This window comes from Macaca mulatta, chromosome Y (genome assembly GCF_049350105.2).
Source record: "Macaca mulatta isolate MMU2019108-1 chromosome Y, T2T-MMU8v2.0, whole genome shotgun sequence".
NCBI lineage: Eukaryota > Metazoa > Chordata > Mammalia > Primates > Cercopithecidae > Macaca > Macaca mulatta.
Window position 1 is genome coordinate 6,576,165 of NC_133427.1, and position 25,920 is coordinate 6,602,084.

Consider the following 25,920-nt stretch of genomic DNA (forward strand, 5'->3'; position numbering starts at 1 on the left):
CAAATGTATGGTTTTCAGTAGGTACAGTGTTCACATAGCATCTCCTTAAATAATTACTTTATGCAGTGTCTTTTGTATATCACTGGTTGCTTCCCTTTACTCAGATCTAAGGTACATACCTGTTTCTACCTTTGTCCTTATGAGTGGTCTGGACTTTAATTCTCTCAACACACTTTATATATTTTTTTTACTATGATTTGCCATCATCCTTTATATCACAGCTTGTTCTCTTCTTATGTCTCTGTAATAAAGAAACTGCATCTTATTTTACTCCATGAAAAATCACAAGTGGTTATCTAAATGTTCCCTTACAGCATTCCAGAGAGGGATATGGTTATCTTTTATTCTACATTGAGTGTCTTTTTAAAGACTTTATTTACTAGAGCAGTTTTAAGTTCACAACAAAATTGAGGAGATGGTACAGAGAGTTCTCAAATATTCCCTGCCCTGCCGCATGCATACTCTTCCCTATTATTAACATCCTCACCAGTGGGGTGTGTTTGTTACAATCCCTGAACTTACACTGACATCTTCATCACCCAAAGTCTATTATTTACAGTAGGGTACAGTCTTGATGATGGTGTACCTTCTATGGGTTTGGACAAATGTATAATGACATAAATCCACCATTACAGTATCATGCAGAATAGTTCTGCAACCCTACAAATCTCCATACTCTGCGTTTTAATCCATCCCCCACAGCCCCTGACAACCTATGATCTTTTACTGATTCCATATTTTTGCCCTTTCCACAATGACATGTAATAGAAATTGTGTAGTGTGCACTTTTCATGTTGGCTTTTTCCATTAATAATATACATTTTAGTTTCCTTCATGTGTTTTCATAACTAGATAACTCATTTCTTTTATTCTTCAGGAAAAACATGCTGTTGTTTTTTTGTTGTTTGTTTATTCGATTTGTCTCTTCATCCTTCAACAAGTCCAGCTTGACCCAGACAAGGCATCTGCTAACAGGTGGGATTTGCAATTTGCGAGCTGTCCCTTTCTTTGCTAAATGTCCCTCAATTCCTTGGCACACATGCTGTGGTTCCAGATGACCAGGACAGATACCTGGAGGCCTCTTTAGGAGTGCAGACATTCAGCATTTCCCCCTCACTGGCCCTTGGACTTAGCAATGCAGAATTTTCATTTTCAACCCACCTTAGGATGGCCAGGCATGGTGACTCATGCCTGTAATCCTAACATTTTGGGAGGCCAAAGTAGGAGGATCCCTTGAGTTAAAAAGTTTAAGATGAGCCTGGGCAACATATTAAGACCCTCATCTCTACAAAAAAATATAGAAACAGTTTTAAGGTGATTCCTATATGAGATAAAATTGAGACTAAGATCTGCACTCCTTCACACTCACATGCAGTCTCCTGATGATGGAATTCCTGTATCTGCTTTACAATTGTTGATCTATTTAACTTCTGCCCAATTTTGGTTTCCAACAAGATACTCATCTCCAGACAGCACTGGACCTTACTAAGATGACTTACCTAATTATTAGTTGACATGTGAATACTATGTTCTATAGGAATGTGTGAAAAATGTCATTGAAGAGCTTTTCTCAAATTGTCCAACTTTGCAGCTATGGGATACTAACCATTTTTCATGAACCAACTCTGTCTCTTACATGTTTGTTTAGGTTGGGTTAAAGTTTATTTCAATTGAATGTGTACATAGAGATGTTGTATTTAGCAGATAATCTGAACTAATTTTCAGGCAATCAATCCCTTCAGATAGAAACATATTTCCTTGCTTTTTTCTCTTCATGGAGACCACCTGTATTCCTTGGCTCATGGCTTTAGAGATTGACATTTATTGTCTACTAGTGGCTAAATGCAGGACAGTACCCGTTTGAACTTAATTTTTTCAGCATCAGATCTATGGAACCATTCCCCATGTGCTAAGGTCACGAAATAATCCCTGAGGAGATGGATTACTTTTCAGCCTTATTGAGAGAGTTAGCATAAATCTACCCAGATCTCACCTTGGATTTTTGGCTGTTCTGGGTTGCCAATCATGTTCACATCATTTTCTTTCTTTTCTTTTCATTATTTTTAAATTGACACATATTTATGGGATACCCAGCAATGTTTTGATACATACAAAGCATGCTGATCAGATCAAGGTATTCAGCATATCCATCATCTCAGATATTGATCATTTATTTATATAGTAACTTTCAATATCCTCTTTCTAGCCATTGGATACTATCCATCCTTGTTAACTACAGGGTTACAGAACACCAGATCTTATACTTGATATCTCGCTGGAATTTTGCATCCTTTTACTAATCTTTCTCTATCCCTTTCCTTTCTTTCTTTCTTCCCCAGCCCCTAGTATCCTATGTTCTATTGTATCCTCCTATGAGATTAACATTTTAGGTGAGAAATTCACAACAGGGGATACTACCTAAATACTACTTTGGGAAGTTACCTCTTAGAGAACTGGGTCCTCTCTTAAGAAGTGACTTCCCAGTGTAGTATCTAGGTAGCGTCCGTCAGTCCACAGGCTGCATGAGGCCAAGAATGGCTTTCAGTGTGGCCCAACTCAAATTTGTAAACTTTCTTAAAACATTATGAGATATTTTTTTGGGATTTTAAAAAATTAGCTCATCAGCAATTTTTAGTGTATTTTATGTGTGGCCCAAGACAATTTTTCTTCTTCCAGTATGACACAAAGAAGCCAAAAGATTGGACACCCCTGCAGAGGGAGGAGGTTTTAACTAATTCATGAAAACTGGTTGGCATATTGACCAGCAGATGTGGCCAAGGGAGGTAACTGGGATTCTTGTTAGAGGTGTTATCATTTGAACATATTGTAACATTATTTATTAATTTCTTATTTACTCTTTTTTATGCCATTAAGTATTTTGGGCTGAATTCAGTAATTTCCCATCTCTTCAATTGAATGCAGTACTAATAGTAATAACAATAACAATTCTAAACCTGGAGATATTCTATAAATACTTAAAATTGCATGTAATTATGAAAGAAATGAAATCATTAAGCTAGGAATTATTCTTTTTGTGAATCTCAAAATGACATTCTTTTTTAATGAAAAAAAAAAGGCAAATTATTTAGGGTAAATCTGTAAACACCTAGAGATATATTAAGCTTACGTGTTGGCCCAAAGTGGATGGTTTATGAATTTGTGAAAGAGTGAAATGATTGGCTTAGTCATCAAGTGTATGGGATTAAATACTTGTGTTAAACAAAATCTGATCATATAATCACCACACAGTATTATTTTCTGAAGAAACATAATGCTAATGGAAACATACATGGATATTAAAATGGAGACAAATTAGAAATCATCAGGATATGTTTGTAAAAGCTAGGTACTATTTTTGATTATAGAAGTATGCAGTGAAACAGGTCTCTGTCATTTCACACCTGGGTACAGCAATCTCTTTGCATTACTCTTTTTCTTATCTTCTGAAATGCCATCTCTGTCTGTGAACTACAAATTCTAACACTGAGTGCATGCCTTCTGAACAAACATGTCATTTCTCTGAATGCCATTTATTCTTCATCTAGTTACATGTTAATTATAATTCTTATTTTCTTTACTGTATGAAATATTTTAAGACATAATCAATGATATATTCCTTTCTCTGTTTTATATTTCATTTTGGATGAGTAAAACGAAACCTGTTTGCCAGAGATTAACTTAAGACCTTGTTCTGACTATTGCTTAAAAGATGATATTATGCCACGAAGTGTTTGGTTTCTAGGTTTGAACCCCAAAGCCCTGATGGCTTGATCTCATTGACTGAGTTATTTAAGGACTCTGTGCTGCAGTTGCCTCATCTGTAAAGTTACGACAAAAATACTTCCTTACCACTTTTAAGAAGGCTACAAAGTATTTGGAATAGTGCCTTGCATGCATTAAGCATATACTGCGGTTCAGTTCTTAATATTGCCATTATTAAATAACTATTGCCATAGAAAGACCACTGAAATGGGATTAAAAAGGGAAGGTGCTAATTTCCACCCCAGCACCAGCTAGCATGTATTATAGACACAGTGATAGTCCATAGCACTTATTATATAAAAACCAGCTGGGTCACTAACTGGTGCTAGAATGTTCCAGGGAAGTCATTCTTGTTTTCTCTTCTTCATGCTCTTAACCTATAAAATGCAGATATCAAGTAAAAGGAACTAGGGCTTCTTGGAGAAATGGTTGATTCAAGAACTGGGGCAGGAAATATAAAAGATAAGCTTGGAGTATATGTTATATTGCCAGAAAGGAGGACAATGTTAAGTGCACGCATACACGCACGCACACACACACACAAAATGACAGGGTCACGTCACGGCATACAAGTGTCAGCTTTAAGAGCATTCCATGGCCCACCTTGGGACAACTGGAGCAACAAAATAAATAAGGTAGTTTGGGGTTATAACTCAAAGTGTAGAATATATATCCGCAATCCAATATTTGGCAAAGATGACTGAATAAATTAGCATGATATATTAATTTCGTAATGCTACTGTTGAAAATTCATTATATTTGGCATAAAACAGCACAAAGGTATCTCACAATTTTGTTTTGTTAGACATCTGCATTTTAAAGGTGAGAAGTCCCACATGGGTCTCCCCAGGCTGAAATCAAACTGTCCACAGTATTGCTTGCCTTTGAGACTTGCTGGTAGAAATCCGTCTCCTTGTTTTCCATTCATAGAGGGCACCAGCATTCCTTGACTCATTCCTTTTTGCTTGATGTGCAAAGCCAGCAGTGTGATGTCTTCAATTCTTTCTCTGACTGCACTCCTGCTTCCTTTTTGTTCTTGAAGGAACTATTATGATACTGGGGCCACCTGGATAATTCACAATAATCTTTTTTTTTTTTTTTTTTTTTTTGAGACGGAGTCTGGCTCTGTCGCCCGGGCTGGAGTGCAGTGGCCGGATCTCGGCTCACTGCAAGCTCCGCCCCCCGGGTTTACGCCATTCTCCTGCCTCAGCCTCCCGAGTAGCTGGGACTACAGGCGCCCGCCGCCTCGCCCGGCTAGTTTTTTGTATTTTTTAGTAGAGACGGGGTTTCACCGTGTTCGCCAGGATGGTCTCGATCTCCTGACCTAGTGATCCGCCCGTCTCGGCCTCCCAAAGTGCTGGGATTACAGGCTTGAGCCACCGCGCCCGGCCTCACAATAATCTTTAAAGTCAGGCAATGCACAACTTTAATTCCATCTGCAAACTCATAACACATTGGCAGATAGAGGAAATTAGGATGTGGATATCCTGGGGGTAGTGCCATTATTTTCCTTACCACTGAAAAGATGAGAAGAATTTCTCATGCAGAAGCATTTAAAATAATTTTTATAGGTATTCCTCCCTTAAGAAATTGGAGTTTAAATTTTATTTATTCATTCATTTATTTATTTTTTACACTTTGAATTTACTTTGAGATTTTGGAGATGAAGTCACTCAATGTTGCCCAGACTGGTTTCAAACTCCTGGTCTCTGGCAGTCCTCCTACCTCAGCCTCCCAATGTTTTGGAATTATAGGTGTAAGCCTTTGCACCTGGCCATAAATCTCCTTTTCGTAGGCTTAACTGTGCATAATGACTTTCTTCCAAAGAGTATACAGTATTGAAAGGGTAGACAAAGGGTAACTTTATAGTGGAGAAACCTGATAAACACTAACTCAGACAGATCAACCTTAACATCCACAGTGATAAACTATTTTTACTTGACAGGATGTGATGAGAAGGGCATTTTCTTTCTCTCTCTCCAAAAATTCATAATTAGACCTCAGCCTAATCACAGTAGACATCAAACACATCCCCGTTGTGTAATACTCTATAAAATGCCTGACAAAAACTCCTCCAAACCATCAAGGTTATCAGAAACAAGGAAAACATGAGAAACAGTTATAGCCAAGAGGCACCTAAGAAGACAGAATAACTAAAATGTCACATGGTGTTCTAGATTGAATCCTGGTACAGAAAAAGGACATGAGGTAAAAACCTAAAGAATCTGAATAAATATGGACTTTAGTTAATTATAGTGTTTCCAATTTGGCTCATTAATTACAAGAAATATGCCACACTGATGTCGATGTTGTTAATAGGGGAAACTGAGTGTTAGGCATATGGCAGTTTTCTGTACTATCTTCACAATTTTTCTGCAAATCTAAAACTTTTCGAAATTACAGGTTAATTTAAAGTAAACGAACAAACAGAAATGAAGACTTATGCCTTTTTTCTCTAATTCTTGGAGAGGCTTTGGAGATGCTACTTTATAATATTCATAAAGATGCCTTGAAATTTTCTTAAATTTTAAGTTTAAATGAAATTTTGCTTAAAAATAAAACACACACAATATCTAGTCATCATTGTTTAAAAATAATGCAACTGATTACATTGGTGCCTTTCTGGGCAAGATCTTTCTGTGATAAGTGGTTTGAATCACAGAGTAGATAGTCAATACCCTCTCATTTTCTTGAGTAGCATGATTATATGGCCAAATAATTGACATGTGAATCACAGTGTCATCAGGGATTCACACAAAATGTTCATGCAACACAGACTTCCTTCCAATGAGTACAGTATTAAATGGTACAGCATAATATTGAACTAAGGAATGTGCCATAAAGATTCTGGCAGTTGTACTCAGTGCTCAAACGTTCTATAAAGTTAGAGAAGAAATTTCTGGAGGGGAAGCTAAGAGACATCAGATTCTCAGAATCTAGGAAGAAAATGCTTCATGAGAAAAATCTGAGTGGCAGAAAAGTGTAGTAAATGTTTGAGAAATCATGAAAAATACCACTACCAGCTATGATGTGAGCTAACATTTATGGATCACCAGCTGTATACAAGAAAACATTCACATGTTACCAGGGAATCAAAAGGATTGAAAGACAGTAATAAGCAATATTTATTTATATGTGATTTTTGTTTGTTTGCTTGCTTGTTTGTTTTGAGATGGAATCTTATTCTATCACTCAGGCTAGAGTGCAGTGGTACAATCTTGGCTCACTGTAATCTCCACCTCCCTCGTTCAAGCAGTTCTTCTGCCTCAGCCTCCTATGTGCTGGGATTACAGGCATGCGGCATCACATCAACTAATTTTTGTATTTTTAGTAGAGACAGGGTTTCACTAATATGATTCTTTCAAAGCGCTCATTACATCAGAAAGTTCCTCGTGGAAAGAGTTCCTCGTGGAAAGAGTTCCTCATGGAAAGGAAAGAGTCATGTTTCTTGGCCTTAATTATTTTAGGATGTAATGAGGATGTTATTTTGCTTACCCTAACTACATAGGTATTTCATAATCTAGGTTGATGTTCTCGTTTTTAAAAATATATACACATATATATTGTTGTGTGTAATATGTGTATATATACACACATATATATGATTGTGTGTGGTGTGCATAAATATAGATGTGTACATATACACAATCATATGTATGTGTATATATGTATATGCACGTATATATATATACACACACACACATATGTTTAGGGGTGTGTGTGTGTGTGTATATATACCTGTTCAAAGTTATTTGGTTTTGAATACAACATTTCGAGGGGTATCTTAGGGCAATTAAAACCAATTTTATATATATATATATATATAAAACAGATATATATATATACACACACACACATATATATCTGTTGTGGTCTATGTATGCATGTGTGTGTAGAAGTTATTAGGTTTTTGTTTGTTTTCTTGTTGTTTTTTGAGATGGAGTTTCGCTCTGTCATCCAGGCTATAGTACATTGTCGTGATCTTGCCTCACTTCAACATCTGCCTCCTAGGTCCTAGGGATTCTTGAGTCTAGTCTCCCTATTAGCTGTGATTACAGGCATATGCCACCAGACATGTATAATTTTTGTATTTTTAGTAGAGATAGGGTTTCGCCATGTTGGCCAGGCTGGTCTTGAACTCCTGGTCTCAGGTGATCTGCCTTCCTCAGCTTCCCAAAGTGCTGGGATTACAGGCATGAGCCACTGCACCAAGTGGCTATTACATTTTCAGTACAACAGTTCAAGAGTTAGTTAGATATGTGTGTGTACATGTGTGTGTGTAATATATGTAAACATCTATGGGTGTATTAGGTTTTTAATACAACATTTCAAGAAGCATATTAGGAGAAATAAAAGTCAATTTTCTTTTCAAAATGACTTGTCTTAATAAAATGTATTTAAAAATACCTGGCAAAATACAATATTAGTTAGTTCCCATTTTTAAATACACTGTGATTTAATCTCAAGCTCATAGGTCCTTTGAGATAATATTGTCTATCAGCTGAAAATTCAAACAAAATAGGAGATGCATATGTAAATATAGTAAGATTTGTATTTCATTCCTGAGAGCAGAAACATTTCAGTAGTAAAATTTGAGATAAAAAATGCTTATGGAAGGATAGACAATGCTCTAGGACTCTAATAGTAAGCACAGGAATGTGTCAGGAAGCCATACAATCTTTAGATTCATTTTGATTCCTACCTGAAAAAGTGTCATTTCTTGCTAAATCCAGCAAAGCAACAAAGAAAAATTTTTATTCACCTTTTTCTCTCACTGTTTTTCCTAACCCTAACCCTATTTCCTGACCCTGTTTTATTTCCTAACCCTATCCTATTTCCATTATTACAATAAAGCATTTTTGATCTGGTAGAAAATTAGAATTAGACCTTGCTTTTACTGTCATCACAACAGCATTTTATCAAGTTTAAAAAAATAACAAATGGCATAATTGTTATATACTGTATGCTAATCAAAATTATTTTATTACCATGTTATGAATTATAATTTATAATTATTCTCAAAATTAACGAAGAATAACATTGCATTTCCCTACTTGAGACGAGAATTAGTTACACATGCTACATAGAGGGCTGTATTTATCATTGTTTTTCACAGCTGGTATGACTGTTTCTCTTATAATAGAGGTGGGCTTGCAGCCAAGAATGCATGATTCATCCAACATTTATTTACCATGTAACTTATATGTTCTGGATGTTTAAGTAGTTATTGCAAATTAGGGAATATGGTGATGAAATATGGTTAACTGAAAATTACAGGAAACACCTGTGTTTTCTTTTTGCTAGCAATCTAGCAAAGAGAACTAATTCAACAAGATATCATGTTAAATATTATAATTCATTTGGTAAAGAAAAATGCCAAATACAGAGAATAATTGAGGAACTTAAGGTTTTTTAGGAATAGAATGTTGGGATGAACAGGGAATGCCTTTCTGAGGAAATGGAATTTAAGCTGACCAATTTACAGGAGAAAATGTGCTTTGCAAATGAGGGGAACAGCAGAATTCCCAAAAGTTCTAAAGGAAACCTGATGGTGAAATGTGTTACGCCATGTTCATGATGGTATATTAGTTGACTTTTGCTACATAAGAAACCATCTCAAATCTAAGCATCTCAAACAACTTTTACTTAGCTAAGCATCTCAAACAATCTCTCTGTAGGTTATGATTCTTGGTTGGAAATCTGGGCTGTGCTTAGCTGGGAGGCTCTTCAGCCTAGAGTCAACTTCCAGGTCAGTTGGATGCTTATTGGCCAAGCACTATCTCAACATGGTGCCTGTCTCTGCTCATGAGTAATATCATCCTGTAACAGGCTAGTGAGGACTCTTCATGGAAACTTGTCAGAGTGGCATGTAGATGTGTTCAAGTTCTCTTACAGTGAAAGCTACCTAGTGTCAGTGTCACCTTGCCGATCCAGAACGTCCAAATAAGTAAATCCAGAAAGATACAAATGAATGGGCAGTTTCCAGGGGCTGGGGGGAGGAGGAAATGGAGAGTGACTACTAAGTGGTACAGTATATTTGGGGGAATAGGGGATCATGTAAGTGTTCTGCCATTAGGTATTGTTGACTATTACACAGATTCATGAATATATTAAAAACCATTGGATTGCATACTTTGACATAGTGATGTGTATGATACACTAATCATATCTCAATTAAGCTATTTATATACCGATCTCTATCTAATCTATCTATCAATCAAATAAATTAAGACCGTCTACATATATAGACAAATAGAACAGAAACCAGGCACGGTGGCTCACACCTGTTATCCCAGCAATTTGGGAGGCTGAGGTGGGTGGATCACCTGAGGTCCAGAGTTTGAGACCAGCCTGGCCAACGTGACGAAACCTCATCTCTACTAAAAACACAAAAATTAGCTGGGAACGGTGGTGCAGACCTGTAATCTCAGCTACTTGGGGTGGCTGATGCAGGAAAATCACTTGAACTGGAAGTCAGAGGTTTCAGTGAGCCGAGACTGCACCATTTCACTTCAGCCTGGGTGACAGAGCAAGACTCCATCTCCAAAAAAAAATATTAATAAATAAATAAATAAATAAAGCAGAATAAGGTAGGCAGAAACAGACTCTGGTAGATGTAAAACTTGACATGTAAGTAAAGAGCTATAATACCTATGTAGCTGAAAATTGAACTGTTATCTAAGGAAATAATTCAAATAACCGGTATACTATACCATCAGATAAATAAATTCCAGTTGACTTATGACCCACATGATAAATAAAACTTTAAAACTGTTAGAAGAATATGTAATCAAATAAAATGTCTTTATGTTTTTGGATTAAATAAATAATGCTTTTTTTTAAAAAAAAAGGAGACATTATGGAGAAAACAGTGATAAATTATAATACATATGCATTTTAAAGAATTACTTTATATAATTAAAAAGCAATAAAATAGTTAAAGGCAACAGACTAGATATCTCCAGTGCTCAACTGTGTAAACTTGGGCAAATTACTTAATCTCTGCATACCTAATTTTACTCACTATAAAATGATATTAGTTACACATCTCATAAGGTAGTTACAAAAAATATATATTAAGAGCTGGGCACAGTGGCTTTCACCTGTAAAACAGTACCTTGGGAGGCTGAGGTAGGAGAATCACTTGAGGCCAAGAGTTCAAGATTAGCCAGAGAAAAATAGTGAGATCCTCTCTCTACTAGAAATTAAAAAAAAAAAAAAATTAACTGGGTGCAGTGGTGCACACCTGTAGTCCCAGCTACTCAGGAGCCTGAGATGGAAGGATCACTGGAGCTCAGGAGTAGGACACTGCAGTGAGCTACAAATGCTCTCCCGCCTGTGTGACAGAGCAAGACTTCGTGTCTAAAAAACAAACAAATGAAATGCAAATTCATTATGCATAAAGCCCTTAGAACAGTATGCAGCAATGATATGCACTGTTAAATGTTTGCCTTTACATCCTCAAAAAGAGGCCAGCATCCATGAATGCAAAGATTTCCTGCAAACCAATAACAGATGTTCAGCCACTCAAAAATTGTCTTGCTATTCAAGAAAAGAATTTAGAATGATCAAGACAGCAAATATAGAAATGCACATGTGCACTAGTTTTAAGGAACTTGCAAATTGAAATATAAACTGTCAATATTTTAAATATTTTATACACATCAAAGTGGCAAATATATTGTCTGATAATAACAAATGTTGGCAAGAGGATAGGGGGTACAGAGTTTTCTTAACTGTTAGTGAGTGTGTAGCATAATACAACTTGTTTGGAAAGAAATATACCAGGATATACTGAAGATAAAATTAGTACTAGACTATTTGTCAGTTAGCTACTACTGCATAACAAAGCACTCTAATATTCATTCCCTTAAAACAATAAGCACTTACTACTGCTTATCAGCCTATGCATGTTGTTAACTAAATTTATTTTGGTCTTGGCTGTGCTCATTGATGTGTATTTATTGTTGATTTGGGGTGAGCTCTCTCAGGTAACTGGGGGTTTGCTGGAGGTAATTTTGCCTAGGTTGGCGCCAATGGGTTCTTCTTTATATCATCTCTTGTTTTCCAATCCACTAGTCTGCATTTTTCAGAAGGCAGTGGTAGAGTTTCAAGAGATTAAGAATATTTATGTGGGATTTGAGTTCCAGTCTTGGAAATAGCACATCATTATATGTTTTTCTTTTGGAAAAACACAATTATAAAGCCACTCAAGATTCAAGGGGTGAAAATACAGACTGTATCTCTGTGTATAAAGAATAGCAAATTCATGGGATGGATTATAGAACCAAGGACACCTTTGGCCTATCAATCGACTACACCCTGTAATTCAACGTTGTCTATCTAGTAGTTATGTGCCCTGGAACTGGTGTCTTCAAACTGACAGAGGCCTTTTTAAAAAATGTTCAAAGTATGACTCAGCTGAAAGTACCAACTTTCAGGTACTCAATCTCCAGCTCTTATCTTTCCTAAGCCTTCCTGGTCACCAAAACCTCTTCCCGTGGCCCAAAAGGATGACCTTTAGTATGCAAAACACATTTGTACCAACCTGCCAGGGCTTGTAATAAAAGAAGTATCCATCTGAATGCTGCTTTCTGGGAAGCCACTTTACTGAAAGCTCCATAAAGTAAAACCTCCCAGGCAGGTATGGTGGCTCACACCTGTAGTCCCAGCACTCTGGGAGGCTGACAGAGGTGGATCACCTGAGGTTAGGAGTTTGAGGCCAGCCTGGCCACCATGGCAAAACCCCTTCTCTACTATAAATACAAAAATTAGTTGGGCATTCTGGTGCATGCCTGGAATCCCAGCTACTTGGGAGGCTAAGACAGGGAGAATGGCTTGGACCCAGGAAGTGGAACTTTCAGTAAGCTAAAATCACTCCATTACACTCCAGCCTGGGTGACAAGAGCAGAACTCCATCTTACGGGGTGGGGGGGAGGGGAAGCCTCCCATCTTATACATACTTCTATTAAGAGTGAAGCTTGGTCCTGTTCTCATGGTCTTATTTCAGAACAAGAAAAAATAAGCTATAAGTTATTTAAGGCAATTCTTCCAAATGCAGAAATTGAACTTTACTGTCAAAAACCATTTTTTCAAAGTGCACATACGTTGGGTGAAGCCCATCAGTAAATGATCCAATCTGAAAATCTTCTGAAAGCCATCTTTCAATTTCACTGTGGTAGTAGTATTCAGGTGGAGGTTCAGATAGATTTCAGAATATATGCATGCAAGGTTTTCCCCAGTCAGAGTCTGTTCGCTGGGTGTATAAGGAAAGAGGGGGTGTCCAGGTTGTGTATCTGTTCTTCTCATCTTTCTGGGACTACTCTTGTTCCTTCTGTGCCCTCCTCCTCCAATCCATGCTTTCACTCAGAGCAGCCTGTTTTCTTTGCTCCCATAAATATATTACTGGCCCTAGCTCTTCTATGCATATTTAGCAGCCTTAACACTCTTCGTCACCATCCACCCTTCTATCCTCAGACTCTCCTATCAGAACAGCAGAGGATCTAAATTCATGCATGCATTTTCTTTTTTTTTTTTTTTTTTTTTTTTTTTTTTTTTTTTGAGACGGAGTCTTGCTCAGTCACCCAGGCTGGAGTGCGGTGGCGCGATCTCGGCTCACTGCAAGCTCCGCCTCCCGGGTTCTCGCCATTCTCGTGCCTCAGCCTCCCAAGTAGCTGGGACTACAGGCGCCCGCCACTACGCCCGGCTAGTTTTTTTGTATTTCTAGTAGAGACGGGGTTTCACCGTGTTAGACAGGATGGTCTCGATCTCCCGACCTCGTGATCCGCCCGTCTCGGCCTCCCAAAGTGCTGGGATTACAGGCTTGAGCCACCGCGCCCGGCCGCATGCATGCATTTTCCTGCCACGTTGGAATTATCTTTGTGCATGTCTGTCTCTGATGTTCATTTCCTTCTTCAGTGTGAGTATGTATTTACCTCTTTTAGCCAGGACTGTATGGCATTACCTCTCTTAGCCAGTTAAAAGATTCAATACATATTTGTAGAAGGAGTGGGCTTATCATCAAATAAACCCATGTGTCATGGTCAGTCTGTGAAGACAGACCAGTCACCTCCTTGCTGCAGAGAAGTGGGGATTATAAACTCTTCCCCAGTTGCCTTTCTGCACTGGATTACAAGATTAAGCCTGTATTCCTCTGTGACCAAATGATAAAATAATCAATCACATCCACATCTATCATGGCCAAGAAAATATTTATTTCCTCATCTCCTCCCACAGGCAAATTGCCCTGTATGGAAAATAATGTAGTTAGCTAAAAAAGCGTATTTCTCTATGTAAGATAACAATACCAAGTTGAAAATTAACCTTGCCCTCTTAAAAGAAAGGAATATATAGTAAAATAGGAACTACTAAATACATTTTAATATACTATCTCATGAAGATCAATAATGCTAAGGTTGTTTTTCACTATTTCCTTATATTGCTTAGATAACAAGATCACATTTGTATTTGATGACTTTCGATGATGATTTAGATATGTAAGTGGCAATAATATTAATATATATTATAAACAGATTTAAATTATTTCCTGACACATAATGTTAACAGCAGTACATGTGACTTTGAGATTTTCCTTTGATGTTAATATTGACTTTCACAATAGTCCTCGTTTTCCAAATTCTTTTCTATTTTCTTTTTGTTGTAAGGTCTAGCTGTGTCACCCAGGCTGGAGTGTAGTCACACAATCTCAGCTCACTGCAACAGGTTCAAGTGATCCTCCCATCTCAGTCACTTGAATAGCTGGGATGACAGGCATGTACCACCGTGTCTGGCTAATTTTTTGTGATTTTTGTAGAGATGAGGCTTCACCGCATTGGCCAGTCTGGTCTGGAATTACTGAGCACCACCTACCTCAACTTCCCAAAGTGCTGGGATTAAAGCATAAGCCACCATGCCCGTATCATTTTCCAAATTATTTATGAAGTGTTTCTCTTACATCCATAACATTAAATACTATTTTTAAAAAACTGACTTTGAAAATAACATAGATAAAGCACTAAATGTGAACATCAGAAGAACAGGTTAAAAAATGCAGGAATATTCTTCAGGATTAGGGAGATTTAGATTTTTTTTATAAAATGATATTTAAATCTTAATAATAGAATGACTGTACTTTTGTTTAGAGTATTTAAATCCCATTTAGAACCAGTTCTGTACAGAGGTTTTACAGAGATGCTAATTGCTGTATGAAATGGAATATTATTCTGGTATTTTGAGGAAGGGTAGACATAGAGAAGAGAAAGGAAACTCACAGCCTACCTAGGTTTCACTTGGGTTTTTTTGCATGTGTGTGTGTTCAAGCCACAAGCTGGGTTTATTCTTGAATAAACACTAGCCAAATTGTTTTTCCTGAACCTTCTATTACCTGCATTTACATAGACCATAGTTGTATCCAAACTAGATAATCAAGATGACTTTTTTGTTTTAAAGACATTTAGTTAGTTATACTTACATGGACAGAGCAGCAGTTTATCGAAAAAGAAAGAAAGGATTAAAAAATTAAACATACATAGGAAAGGCAGTCTCTAATTATGTTAGTGGGGTCAGGCTCTGCCAAATAAGACTAATTTAAAATTGGGATTTGGCAAGTACTTTCTATCAAACTGTCAGCAGAAGTTATTTTTGCAACTAACAAGCTGATTTGGAAATTTGCATGGAAAGTCAGGATCTAGAACAAGCAAAAAGACCTTGGAAAAAGGGAAGAAAGGTGGAGAGCTTCCATTTCCCACATGCAGAAAGCTGAAACTGGACCTCTTCCTTACACCTTATACAAAAATTAACTCAAGATGGATTAAAGACTTAAACTTAAGACCTAAAACCATAAAAACCCTAGAAGAAAACCTAAGCAGTACCATTCAGGACATAGGCATGGGCAATTCTTCATGACTAAAACACCAAAAGCATTGGCAACAAAAGCCAAAACAGACAAATGGGATCCTTTTAAACTAAAAATCTGCATAGCAAAAGAAACTATCATCAGAGTGAATAGGCAACCTACAGAATGGAAGAAAAATTTTGCAACCTATCCAACTGAAAAAGGGCTAATATCCAGAACCTACAAAGAACTTAAACAGATTTACAAGAAAAAAAAAAAAAAAAAACAAAACCCATCAAAAAGTGGTTGAAGAATATGAATAGAGTGTCTGCAGCTAAAAATGTATGAAATAAAGGTCATCATCAGTGGTCATTAGAGAAATGAAAATCGAAATCACAATGAGATACCATCTTATGCCCTGTTAGAATAGCAGTCATTAAAAAGTCAGAAAACAACAGATGCTGAAGGGGATGTGGAGAAATAGGAATGCTTTTACACTGTTAGTGGGAGTGTAAATTAGTTCTACCATTGTGGAAGACAGTGTGGCAATTCCTCAAGGATCTGGAACTAGAAATACCATTTGACCTAGCAATCCCATTGGGTATTTACCCAATTCATTTGGGTATATACCCAAAGGATTATAAATCATTGTACTATAAAGACACATGCACACGTATGTTTACTGCAGCATTATTCACGATGGCAATGACTTGTAACCAACCAAAATGCCTACCAATGATAAACTGGATAAAGAAAGTATGGCACATATATACCATGGAATACTATGCAGCCATAAAAAAGGATGAGTTTATATCCTTTGCAGGGACATGGATGAAGTTGGAAACCGTCATTCTTAGCAAACTAACACAAGAACAAAAAACCAAACACCACATGTTCTCACTCATAAGTGGGAGTTGCATAAGGAGAACACATGGTCACAGGAATGGGAAAGTTACACACCCGGGCCTGTCAGGGGGTGGGAGGGTAGGAGAGGGATAGCATTAGGAGAAATACCTAATGTACATGCTGGGCTGATGTGTGCAGCAAACCACAATGGCACATGTATATCTGTGTAACATACCTGTACGTTCTGTACATGCACCTCAGAACTGATATATATTCACTTGGGTATAAATTTGGACCAATGAAATATAATTAATTACAGTTGGCCCTTGAACAACACAAGGTTTAGAACCCCTGCACAGTCGAATATTCACTTGTAACGTTTTACTCCCCCAGTACTTAACAACTAATAGCCTACTGTTGACTGGAATACTTACCAATAACATAAACAGCTAATTAACACATCTTTTGTATGCTATATATAAAATACACTGTATTCTCCAAATAAATTAAGTTAGAGAAAAGAAAATGTTACTAAGAAATCATAAGGAAGACAAAATACATTTACTTCTCATTAAATAGAAGTGGATCTTCTTGAAGGTCCTCATCCTCATCTTCATGTTTAGTAGGCTGAGGAGGAGAAAGGAGAGGAGAAGTTGGTCTTTCTGTTTCAGGGATGGGTGGTAGAGGTGGAAGAAAAATGTAGATCTGCACAGTTCAGACCTGTATATTTCAATGAGCAGTTATAAAGAGTTTAGAAATAAATCCTTCAATTTATAGTCAATAGATTTTTTTAATGGTGCCAAAACAAAGGAGGCAAGGATAGTCTTCTCAATAAATGGCATTGAGACAATTGGTTATTCATATGTAAAAAGGCAAATTTCAACCCTTCCCTCTTATTATACCCAAAAATGTATTCAAAATGAATGGCAGATGAAAATGTAATAATTAAAACTCTTAAACTTTTAGGAAACATCAACAACATAGGACAATGTCTTTAGGGCCATGGATTGGGAAAGATTTCATAAATATGAGTTCAAAAGTACAATCATTAAAAGAATTGATCAGTTGAACTTCAAAAGTACAATCCTTTAAGGAAAAGCATTGATCAGTTGAAAGTCATCAAAATGAAAACCTTTTGTATTTTGAAAGTCACCATTGGGAAAACCAAAACATAAGCCGTAAACTGCGAGGGGAGGTTGGCTAATTATGTTCCTGATAAAAGACTTTTTATCTAGAAAATGTGTAAAACAAAAAAAACACTATTCAGTAATAAGACACAAATTATTTTTTAATGGACAAAAATAAATTATTAAACATGTCACCAAAGAGAGTATACATGAGAAGATACTTAATATCATTAGTTATTAGACATTAGCTAAAAGCAAATTAAAACTACAGTGAAGTCAGATGTGGTGGCTCATGCCTGCAATCCCAGCACATTGGGAGGTCAAAGTGAGTGGATTATTTGAGGCGACAAGTTCAACATCATCCTGGCCAATAGGAAAAGACCCCATGTCTACCAAAAATTTAAAAATTAGCCAGGGGTAGTGGTGCAGGTCTGTAGTCCCAACTACTTGAGAGGGTGAGGCATGAGAATTGCTTAAACCCATGAGGTGGATCGAGGTTGTAGTGAGCCGGATCACACCACTGCTCACCAGCCTGGCTAACAAACCAAGACTCTATTTTGAAAAATAAAAACAAACAAAAAAACCCTACAATGAGACAAAATTTTACGCCCATAAGTATGGCTATAACAAAACAAACAAAAAAAGATATTAACAAGTGTTAGCTAGGCAATGGAAAAAATAGAGACCCTTTATATCACCATTGGTGAGAAGGCCAACTATTACAGTTCATCTGAACAATCATCTGTCCGTTTCTTAAAACATTAAACATAAATATGCCATGTGAGATAGCAATTTCAACCCTAGATATCTATGTAAAGATATGAAAACATATATCCATGCAAAAAATGGTAAACAAATAATTGTTCCTGGAAGCATTATTAATAATAATAAACAAGTGGAAATAGACCACATGTCACTAAAAAAAAAATGGATTCAAAAGATGTGGTATACCCATACAATGGAAAATAAGTTAACCATAAAAAATTATTGATGCATGCTACAATATGGATGGACATTGAAAATGTTATGTAAAGTAAAAGAAGCCAGATGCAAAAGACTATATATTATTATATGAGTTCATTTATATGAAATGCATAGAAAAAGACAAATCTTATAAAGACAGAAATTGGATCAGCAAGGCTGTCACTCCAACGCACCCACCCAAGTCTGATTTTAAAGGATATGAAGCCCCATTAAATGGACATTAAAATTTAAGTTTTGTTTGATGTATGGAAACAGTAATATCAAGTCTTGGTTTCAAAATATGTTTAACCTCTTCTGAGTTATATAGAACAGGAAAATATTTTTTACTCGAAAATGTTGGACATGACAGTATTTCCCCTCTGCCTTAATCCACTTATCCTACAACCCTATAGGAAGGCAAAGACTGTTTTAATTGATTGACACAGTAAAAGTTATTGATAGTTGGATATGCACACATGGGCTGCATCTGTCTATAAAAAGGAAACAATGGAGCCAATTTTTTAAGTAATTCAAGCAAAATTAAATGTTCACATCTTTTAAACCTGGAAGCTATAAAAAACAAAATGGTACTCTGTACACAAAGATCATAAGCTATTTTTTGCTATCTTTAAGCCTCTTCCTGCATTTTGCCTGTATTTCCTATGCAGATATTATTGAGGTGATCAGGTAGGTGACTTCAATTTTTATGTTTTTCAACAAATTCAAGTACCAATAACTTTCAAATGATATTTAATAGCTATTTTAAACACAGAGGACCTAGTCTATAATATTTTGTCCTGATGTAAATACTTACTGCAAGTAGTAGATGGCAATAGAAGAAAACAATACTGAATAATGGGTAGTGGTTCTTTAAACATGGAGTAGAGGTAAATCTTAGAGATTTAGGACATTTCTAACTTTTTGAGATTGTGCAGTTTTAAGTTTTTAATGCATGCAATTAATGTCAATTTTATGATATTTTGATTAAAGTACTCTCACGCTTGCTGTATGTGCTGTATGTATTTTTGCTTGCCTTATGAAAATTTCTAACCGTACTGTATCAGTAACATTTCAAAAATGTATTTAAATTATAACATGTTAAAACCAAAGGACTGTCAAAGATGCATTTCTTTTAAGAATGTGGGAAATACTTTAATAATTTAATTTTCTCCTTTTTTAAAACTCACATTAGCATTTTTTTTGCAATAGCATCATTTTAACCCCCAAATGCATATTCACAGGATAAATAGCATTTTTTACAAGTAACATTTTGAATTTGTTCTTCTTGACATCTTTATGTTTATATGCATTTTGCATTTCTCTATCTCATTTTTTTGAAATCCAAATGTGGCCAATTTCAAGGTTTTGTGTTACATTCATTTTTTTTTCTTTTACTAGCTAGCATCTCTCTTTTACGGATTTTTCACAAATGAGATGTTTTTGAATTCTCTTTCATCCCTTTATTTTCCTTTTCAATATCACCCCAGGAACCATCATAAAGAGAAACGATGATGATATAACCAGTAATGACCGTGGTGAAGATAAAGGTATTTTTTGATTTTTTCAAAGCTCAACCCTGATGCATGATTTTATATCTATCTATCTATCTCTCTCTCTTTTTTTTTTCATTTCAAACTGTTTTTCCTTCCCTTATTTGACTCTAGTACACTTTGGTGTGCTTCTTTATTTTCTTCTTGTACAGAAACCACTGTCATTTTTAACCCCAGTTACCATGTACAAGAGATAAATCACTGTGTGGAAGTATAAACATTGTGTCTGTACATGAAAAGTGTAATGAAATATTGTTCACAGAGAAGCCCACCTTGTTTTTCTTTTTTTGGCTTGGTCACAAGAAGAAAAAGTAGAATTTTAAAATATGCATGTATAGTCTCTTTTCTCCCTTCCAAATGTTATTTTGTAAGTTAATACACTACTTTGGAGCTTTGGTGTTCCTAATTAGTTTTGCAAACTGCAAAACTCTGCAGCACCTTAGAATAATTTTTTCAATGGGACTGAAATTTCAGTTTTGTTTGTTTGGTTTGGTATTCTTTGCAAACATATTGATTCCAACATAGGCATCCAATAATCTGCTCACAGTGAAGTACATCAAAAAACGTTTTAACAAGATGCTGTTGTTAACGAATCCTGATGCTTTCAGTACTGCCTTTTACAGCATTTAAAGAAAAAAAAAATAGCTTAGAAATGAAAAATGACAGGAAGCTAGCTATGTGCATCTTTGTTTTCACACCCCACCACTGTTCTTTGAAAACATATGTTTCTCCTTAAAATGTTTTATTGCTGTGAAGTTTCTTTTTAAGGTGACAAAATTGCTCAATAAATTATCTACCAATAGTGGAAATATTTTTCATAAAGATAGAAGGTCTGTGCATTCATGCAGAAAACACACACACTGTTTTTCTCCTCTTTGTGGCGAAGAAATTTTTTTTTTTTAAAGGGGAAGCTATAAGAAAATACTCAAGCAAGCCCTTCCTCATTGGTAAGGCTCTATACAATTAGCTAACTACATAATTTTTTCCCATCTGGGTAGAAAATGCATGGAATTCCATTTATTTTTCCTAAACAATAAGGCCCTGGCTGGGCCTTTGGGTCTCTGTCTGAAAGGCCAAGCCCAAAAGTGAGTGCTGCATTATCCTTGCTGGTCAAGCCCTATTTCGTTGAAAGCATCTTTTGACCGGTTCTTGTAGTTGCTCCCTTCGTTGCTTATCTTCATAAATCAACTATTCTCCAAGAAAAGAAGTCTTGCCAACACTCTTTTCATGCCTGGTCTTCCATTAACATTTTGATTATTATTATTTTTACTGAGCCCATAGGGTTGTCATTGCCTTAAGTAGCTCTCTAAGAGGTCTTGATTCTGAAGGTGGTAGAAGTTCAAAATATACATTTTCTTCTGGTAGCCCCTTCTTTGATAAGGGCTTCCAAATGCCTGATATTTTATCAGTATTGAGCAAATACATAAAAATGAAATAAACTTTTGTTCTCTCATACCTTATACTGCTCTGATTTGTATCCTGTTTGGTCTCCTCTAACATACTTCCTTTTGATAATTAAGATCTATTGTCACATTGTTCCCAGTGAACGTTTATTACCATTAAAATGCCATCGAATTTTCTCTTAATATTGATAAGTTGTGATTTTTTGACTTTGCTTCAATATAACAACTGGTTATTACTTCCACAAGTTCAAGAGAATCTTGTCATATGTTTTATGAAAGGTAAGAGATATTAATTTCACATATTTTCCAAGGGAGCACTTTAAAGCAGTCCTTCAAAATCTCTACTTATTGTTTTTCCCACAATTTACTAGCCAACTACTGGTAGTGATAAAAGAAATGAGGCCAAAACCTAGGAAATTAGGAACCAGAAAGAAGCAGTGAATCATGAGGAAAGCCATTTTTTATTCATATAGCAGAAGACATTTCCCATAGGGTATGATGAATAAATGATTAATAGAAGATTTTTACTTTATATTTGAATTTAATATGAGAAATAAAAGTCACTTTTCTGCCATGGATTAAATATCTGCAAAGAAATACTTGGGTAACTTGACACTGTTTTGTGTGCTTTACTGTGACCAGTGGGTATGTCATTTCTTCTTTGTGCACCCAATAAAACTGTGATCATAATTCATTAAAATTGGAGCCACTGACCAAACAATGGTAATTCATATCCTCAGAATTCCTTTCTGGTATCTCAAAAGTGTCCCTGTGAATTATGACGGAAAAAAAATTTATTGAAGAAAAAATTGAAAATAAATGTGCATACATACTTGGAGTTTTCTTCTAGTAACAAAGATATTTAAATTATTTGTATACACACACAGACACACACACACACACACCTGTATCTAGAAATGTTTATAGGGGAGGTCAGTTTTCTGAAGACTAAATGCAGCCCTAATGGCAGATTAATGTTATAAACAGGTTGTTTAATCACAACTTTTCTTTCTTTCTTTTTTTTTTTTCTTTGAGACGGAGTCTCGCTCTGTCGGGCTGGAGTGCAGTGGCCGGATCTCAGCTCACTGCAAGCTCCGCCTCCCGGTTCACGCCATTCTCCTGCCTCAGCCTCGCGAGTAGCTGGGACTGCAGGCGCCCGCCACCTCGCCCGGCTAGTTTTTTGTATTTTTTAGTAGAGACGGGGTTTCACCATGTTAGCCAGGATGGTCTCGATCTCCTGACCTCGTGATCCGCCCGTCTCGGCCTCCCAAAGTGCTGGGATTACAGGCTTGAGCCACCGCGCCCGGCCAATCACAACTTTTCAGAGAACAGGCACTGTAGTCTCCAACTTTCTATCACTACAGATCACTGGTTTTACATCATTGTTAATTTAAATAATAAAGTAAATTATGGAGAGGAATCATTGGTTGCAAGTCGCAATGGGAGTTTATAGTCCCTGTGAAAATATAAAGCATCTAAATAATTTGGATTCTTTTAAATAGAAAATGTAATGGCATTAGTCATGTTTCTTAGAAAACCTTATCAAGGGTCATATCATCCATAAAATTAATGTGCTTACTTCAAGTCAAAATAGGGAAATCAGTGAATCTCCTTTGTTCTTAATTTACCATCGGTGAGTCAGTAAGATCTTTATTGTGTTTCCTTACGTGGCTTTTTTTCCAGATATTCATGAACAGAATAGTAAGAAGCCAGTTATGGTCTATATCCATGGGGGATCTTACATGGAGGGCACTGGTAACATGATTGATGGCAGCATTTTGGCCAGCTATGGGAACGTCATCGTTATCACCATTAACTACCGTCTGGGAATATTAGGTAAGTGATTTCATCATGTGAATGAGCAAGAGGAAACATGAAAGGTCCACTTCTTATTTTAATGGGACTCATGGATTTGAATCCTGTTATTCCAGTTCCTGGTTAATTCCACTTTATGGTATTTACTTTATGTGATCAGATATGTTTTTTTTTTTTCTTTTTCTACCTTCATGCAACATGGCCATTTTATTGTTGTATTTTTTTTCCATTCACTTCTGATCCAATAATTTTATTTTATGTAAGTTGAATCCCTTCTCAAACCAATGGCCACTTCAAGATCATCATGATAAAATGAAATTTTATTTAAAGCATGATTCTTCTTTGGAATTAAATGAATGTGTATTTATCTACATAGGCGTGTATAATGAACACATATTTGGTGATACGATAATTAATAATGGCCATAGATCTTAGCTTTCTGGTCTGATTGTGTTACTGTATGAATTAGTATATTATATGGAGAAAAAGATTTTATCCAGTTCTCTGATTATGTTGAAGCTTTGGAAGATCTCCTGTTTGGGTTCCACTGCATTTGCATGCAAGGAAACTTAAGTATTAGTTGACTTTTATTGCATTTGATGATCTACGATTAAAGGCCAAGTACATGGAAATTAAAGTTTAGCTCCTCCTTGTTTAGGTGTTTCATTCGTTTCCTAATTGGGATGGAAAATTATACAACTTCAGGGTAAGATTTCAACAACTTCTTAGATGACCTTTCCTGCTTTTGGCTAGTTTGTGAATAATATTCCTAGACCTCTGTGAAAACATTTGTTTTCTGTGCAAAAATCCTTTAAAATGGTGTTCAAAATAAAATTTTTAACAAATTATCCATGAGAGAGATGTGTGTATTGGTTGCATTGTGATTGTGATACAATATGAAATATAAAATACAATGGAGGCTGCTCATAGTAGCTCTCTCCTGTAATTGCAGTACTTTGGGAGGCCCGGGTGGGCAGATCACTTCAGGTCAGGAGTTTGAGTCCATCCTGGCAAATGTTGTGACACCTTGTCTCTACTAAAAGTACAAAAATTAGCCAGGTGTGGCAGCAGGCACCTGTAATACCAGCTACTAGATAGGCTGAGCCAGGTGAATCTCTGGAACTCAGAAGGCTGAGGTTGCAGTGAGCTGACATTGTGCCACTGTACTCAGCCTGGGCAACAAAGTGAGACTCATCTCAAAAAAAAAAAAAAATAAATAAATAAATAAATAAATAAATAGGACTAAAGTAGGTCAAACAAGAAATATGTCTGAAAATGTTTTCTTCAAATAGGTAAATATTTTCAAGAATATTTTATTTTCAATCAGATTATTTTATTTCATTTTGAGTGTGTGTGTGTGTGTGTTTTTTTTTTAATTCCTGTGTGAACACATTAACCTGTAAGAAACCATAAAAGGTGGTGAATTGCTGAGAAACCTAAGAGGTGACTTGAAACCAACCAAATTCCATCAATAATACACTGGATAAAGAAAATGTGGTACATATACACCATGGAATATTATGCAGCTATATAAAGAATGAGTTTGTGTTCTTTTCAGGGACATGGATGAAGCCAGAAAAAAATCATTGTCAGCAAACTATCACAAGGACAGAAATCCAAACACTTCATGTTCTCACTCATAAATGGGAGTTGAATAGTGAGAACACATGGGCACAGGGAGGGGAACATCACACACCGAGGCCTGTCCAGGAGTTGGGGGATGGGGAAGGGATAGCATTAGGAGAAATACCTAATGTAAATGACGAATTGAGGGATGCAGCAAATCAACGTGGCACATGTATAGCTATGTATCAAACCTGCATATTGTGCACATGTACCCTAGAACTTAAAGTATAATAAAAAAAAAAAGAAAAAGAAACCCTAAGAGAAATGCATTTCTTACGTTGAAATACAAGTCACTCACAAGTTTTGTTAAAGTTATCTTTTGAACCATTGATAAAGAATTCAAAATTCCAGGTTGTTTTTTGCATTAAACAAAATAAACCCCAACAAAAAACCTTTTAGTGTCAAACATTTTGTTATATTGTTGGGTTTTTTATTTTTTTTTTATTTTTTATTTTTTTGCAGTTTTCTGTGAGCCACATCTTAGTGGAATAATATCTCTGAACTTTTGCGTAGCAATGATTGACCACTTCACTGATTTTTTGTAGGCTCTGACCAGTTGCTTTGGCTACTAGTGTTGGAAACAGGAAATTGTGCTTTTGGTGTTTTAAAAAGTTCTACTCTGACAAAGAGGTGGAAGGAGGAAAGCATGTATGAGGGCACTGCACAGGCCCTCTTCAAAGGGAGCAGTGTGTGCAATGCCTGTAGCCAGGCCACAAGGAAGAAAATTTGGGCATCCTTTGCTGAAGGAAGCACTGGGCATCGAGAAAATTCTGTTTGCTGGAATTACAAAATATTATGTTGCATGCACGATGGATTGATGTGACTGATAAGATTGGTAAGATTGAGTTTCAAAAGAAATTGATCTCCTTTTCCCCCAAAACCCCAGTTGTATCAAGCAACTCTATACTATATTTTTTTAAATCAGTTTTTGGGTTTTTTTTTTTTTTTCCTTCCTGAGTCAAATGGAGATCTTGCAAAGTAGCCTGGGAATTATA

The 25,920-nt window shown here is 36.2% G+C and overlaps 1 protein-coding gene across 1 annotated transcript in view; it reads left to right on the forward strand.

Annotated features, from left to right (window-relative positions):
- NLGN4Y (neuroligin 4, Y-linked) overlaps window positions 1-25,920 on the forward strand; it is a 321,596-nt gene that overhangs the window by 158,827 nt on the left and 136,849 nt on the right. Inside the window, 2 exon segments of the mRNA NM_001145058.1 lie at window positions 20,019-20,078; window positions 23,168-23,320. Of these exon segments, the coding sequence (NP_001138530.1) occupies window positions 20,019-20,078; window positions 23,168-23,320 (213 nt within the window).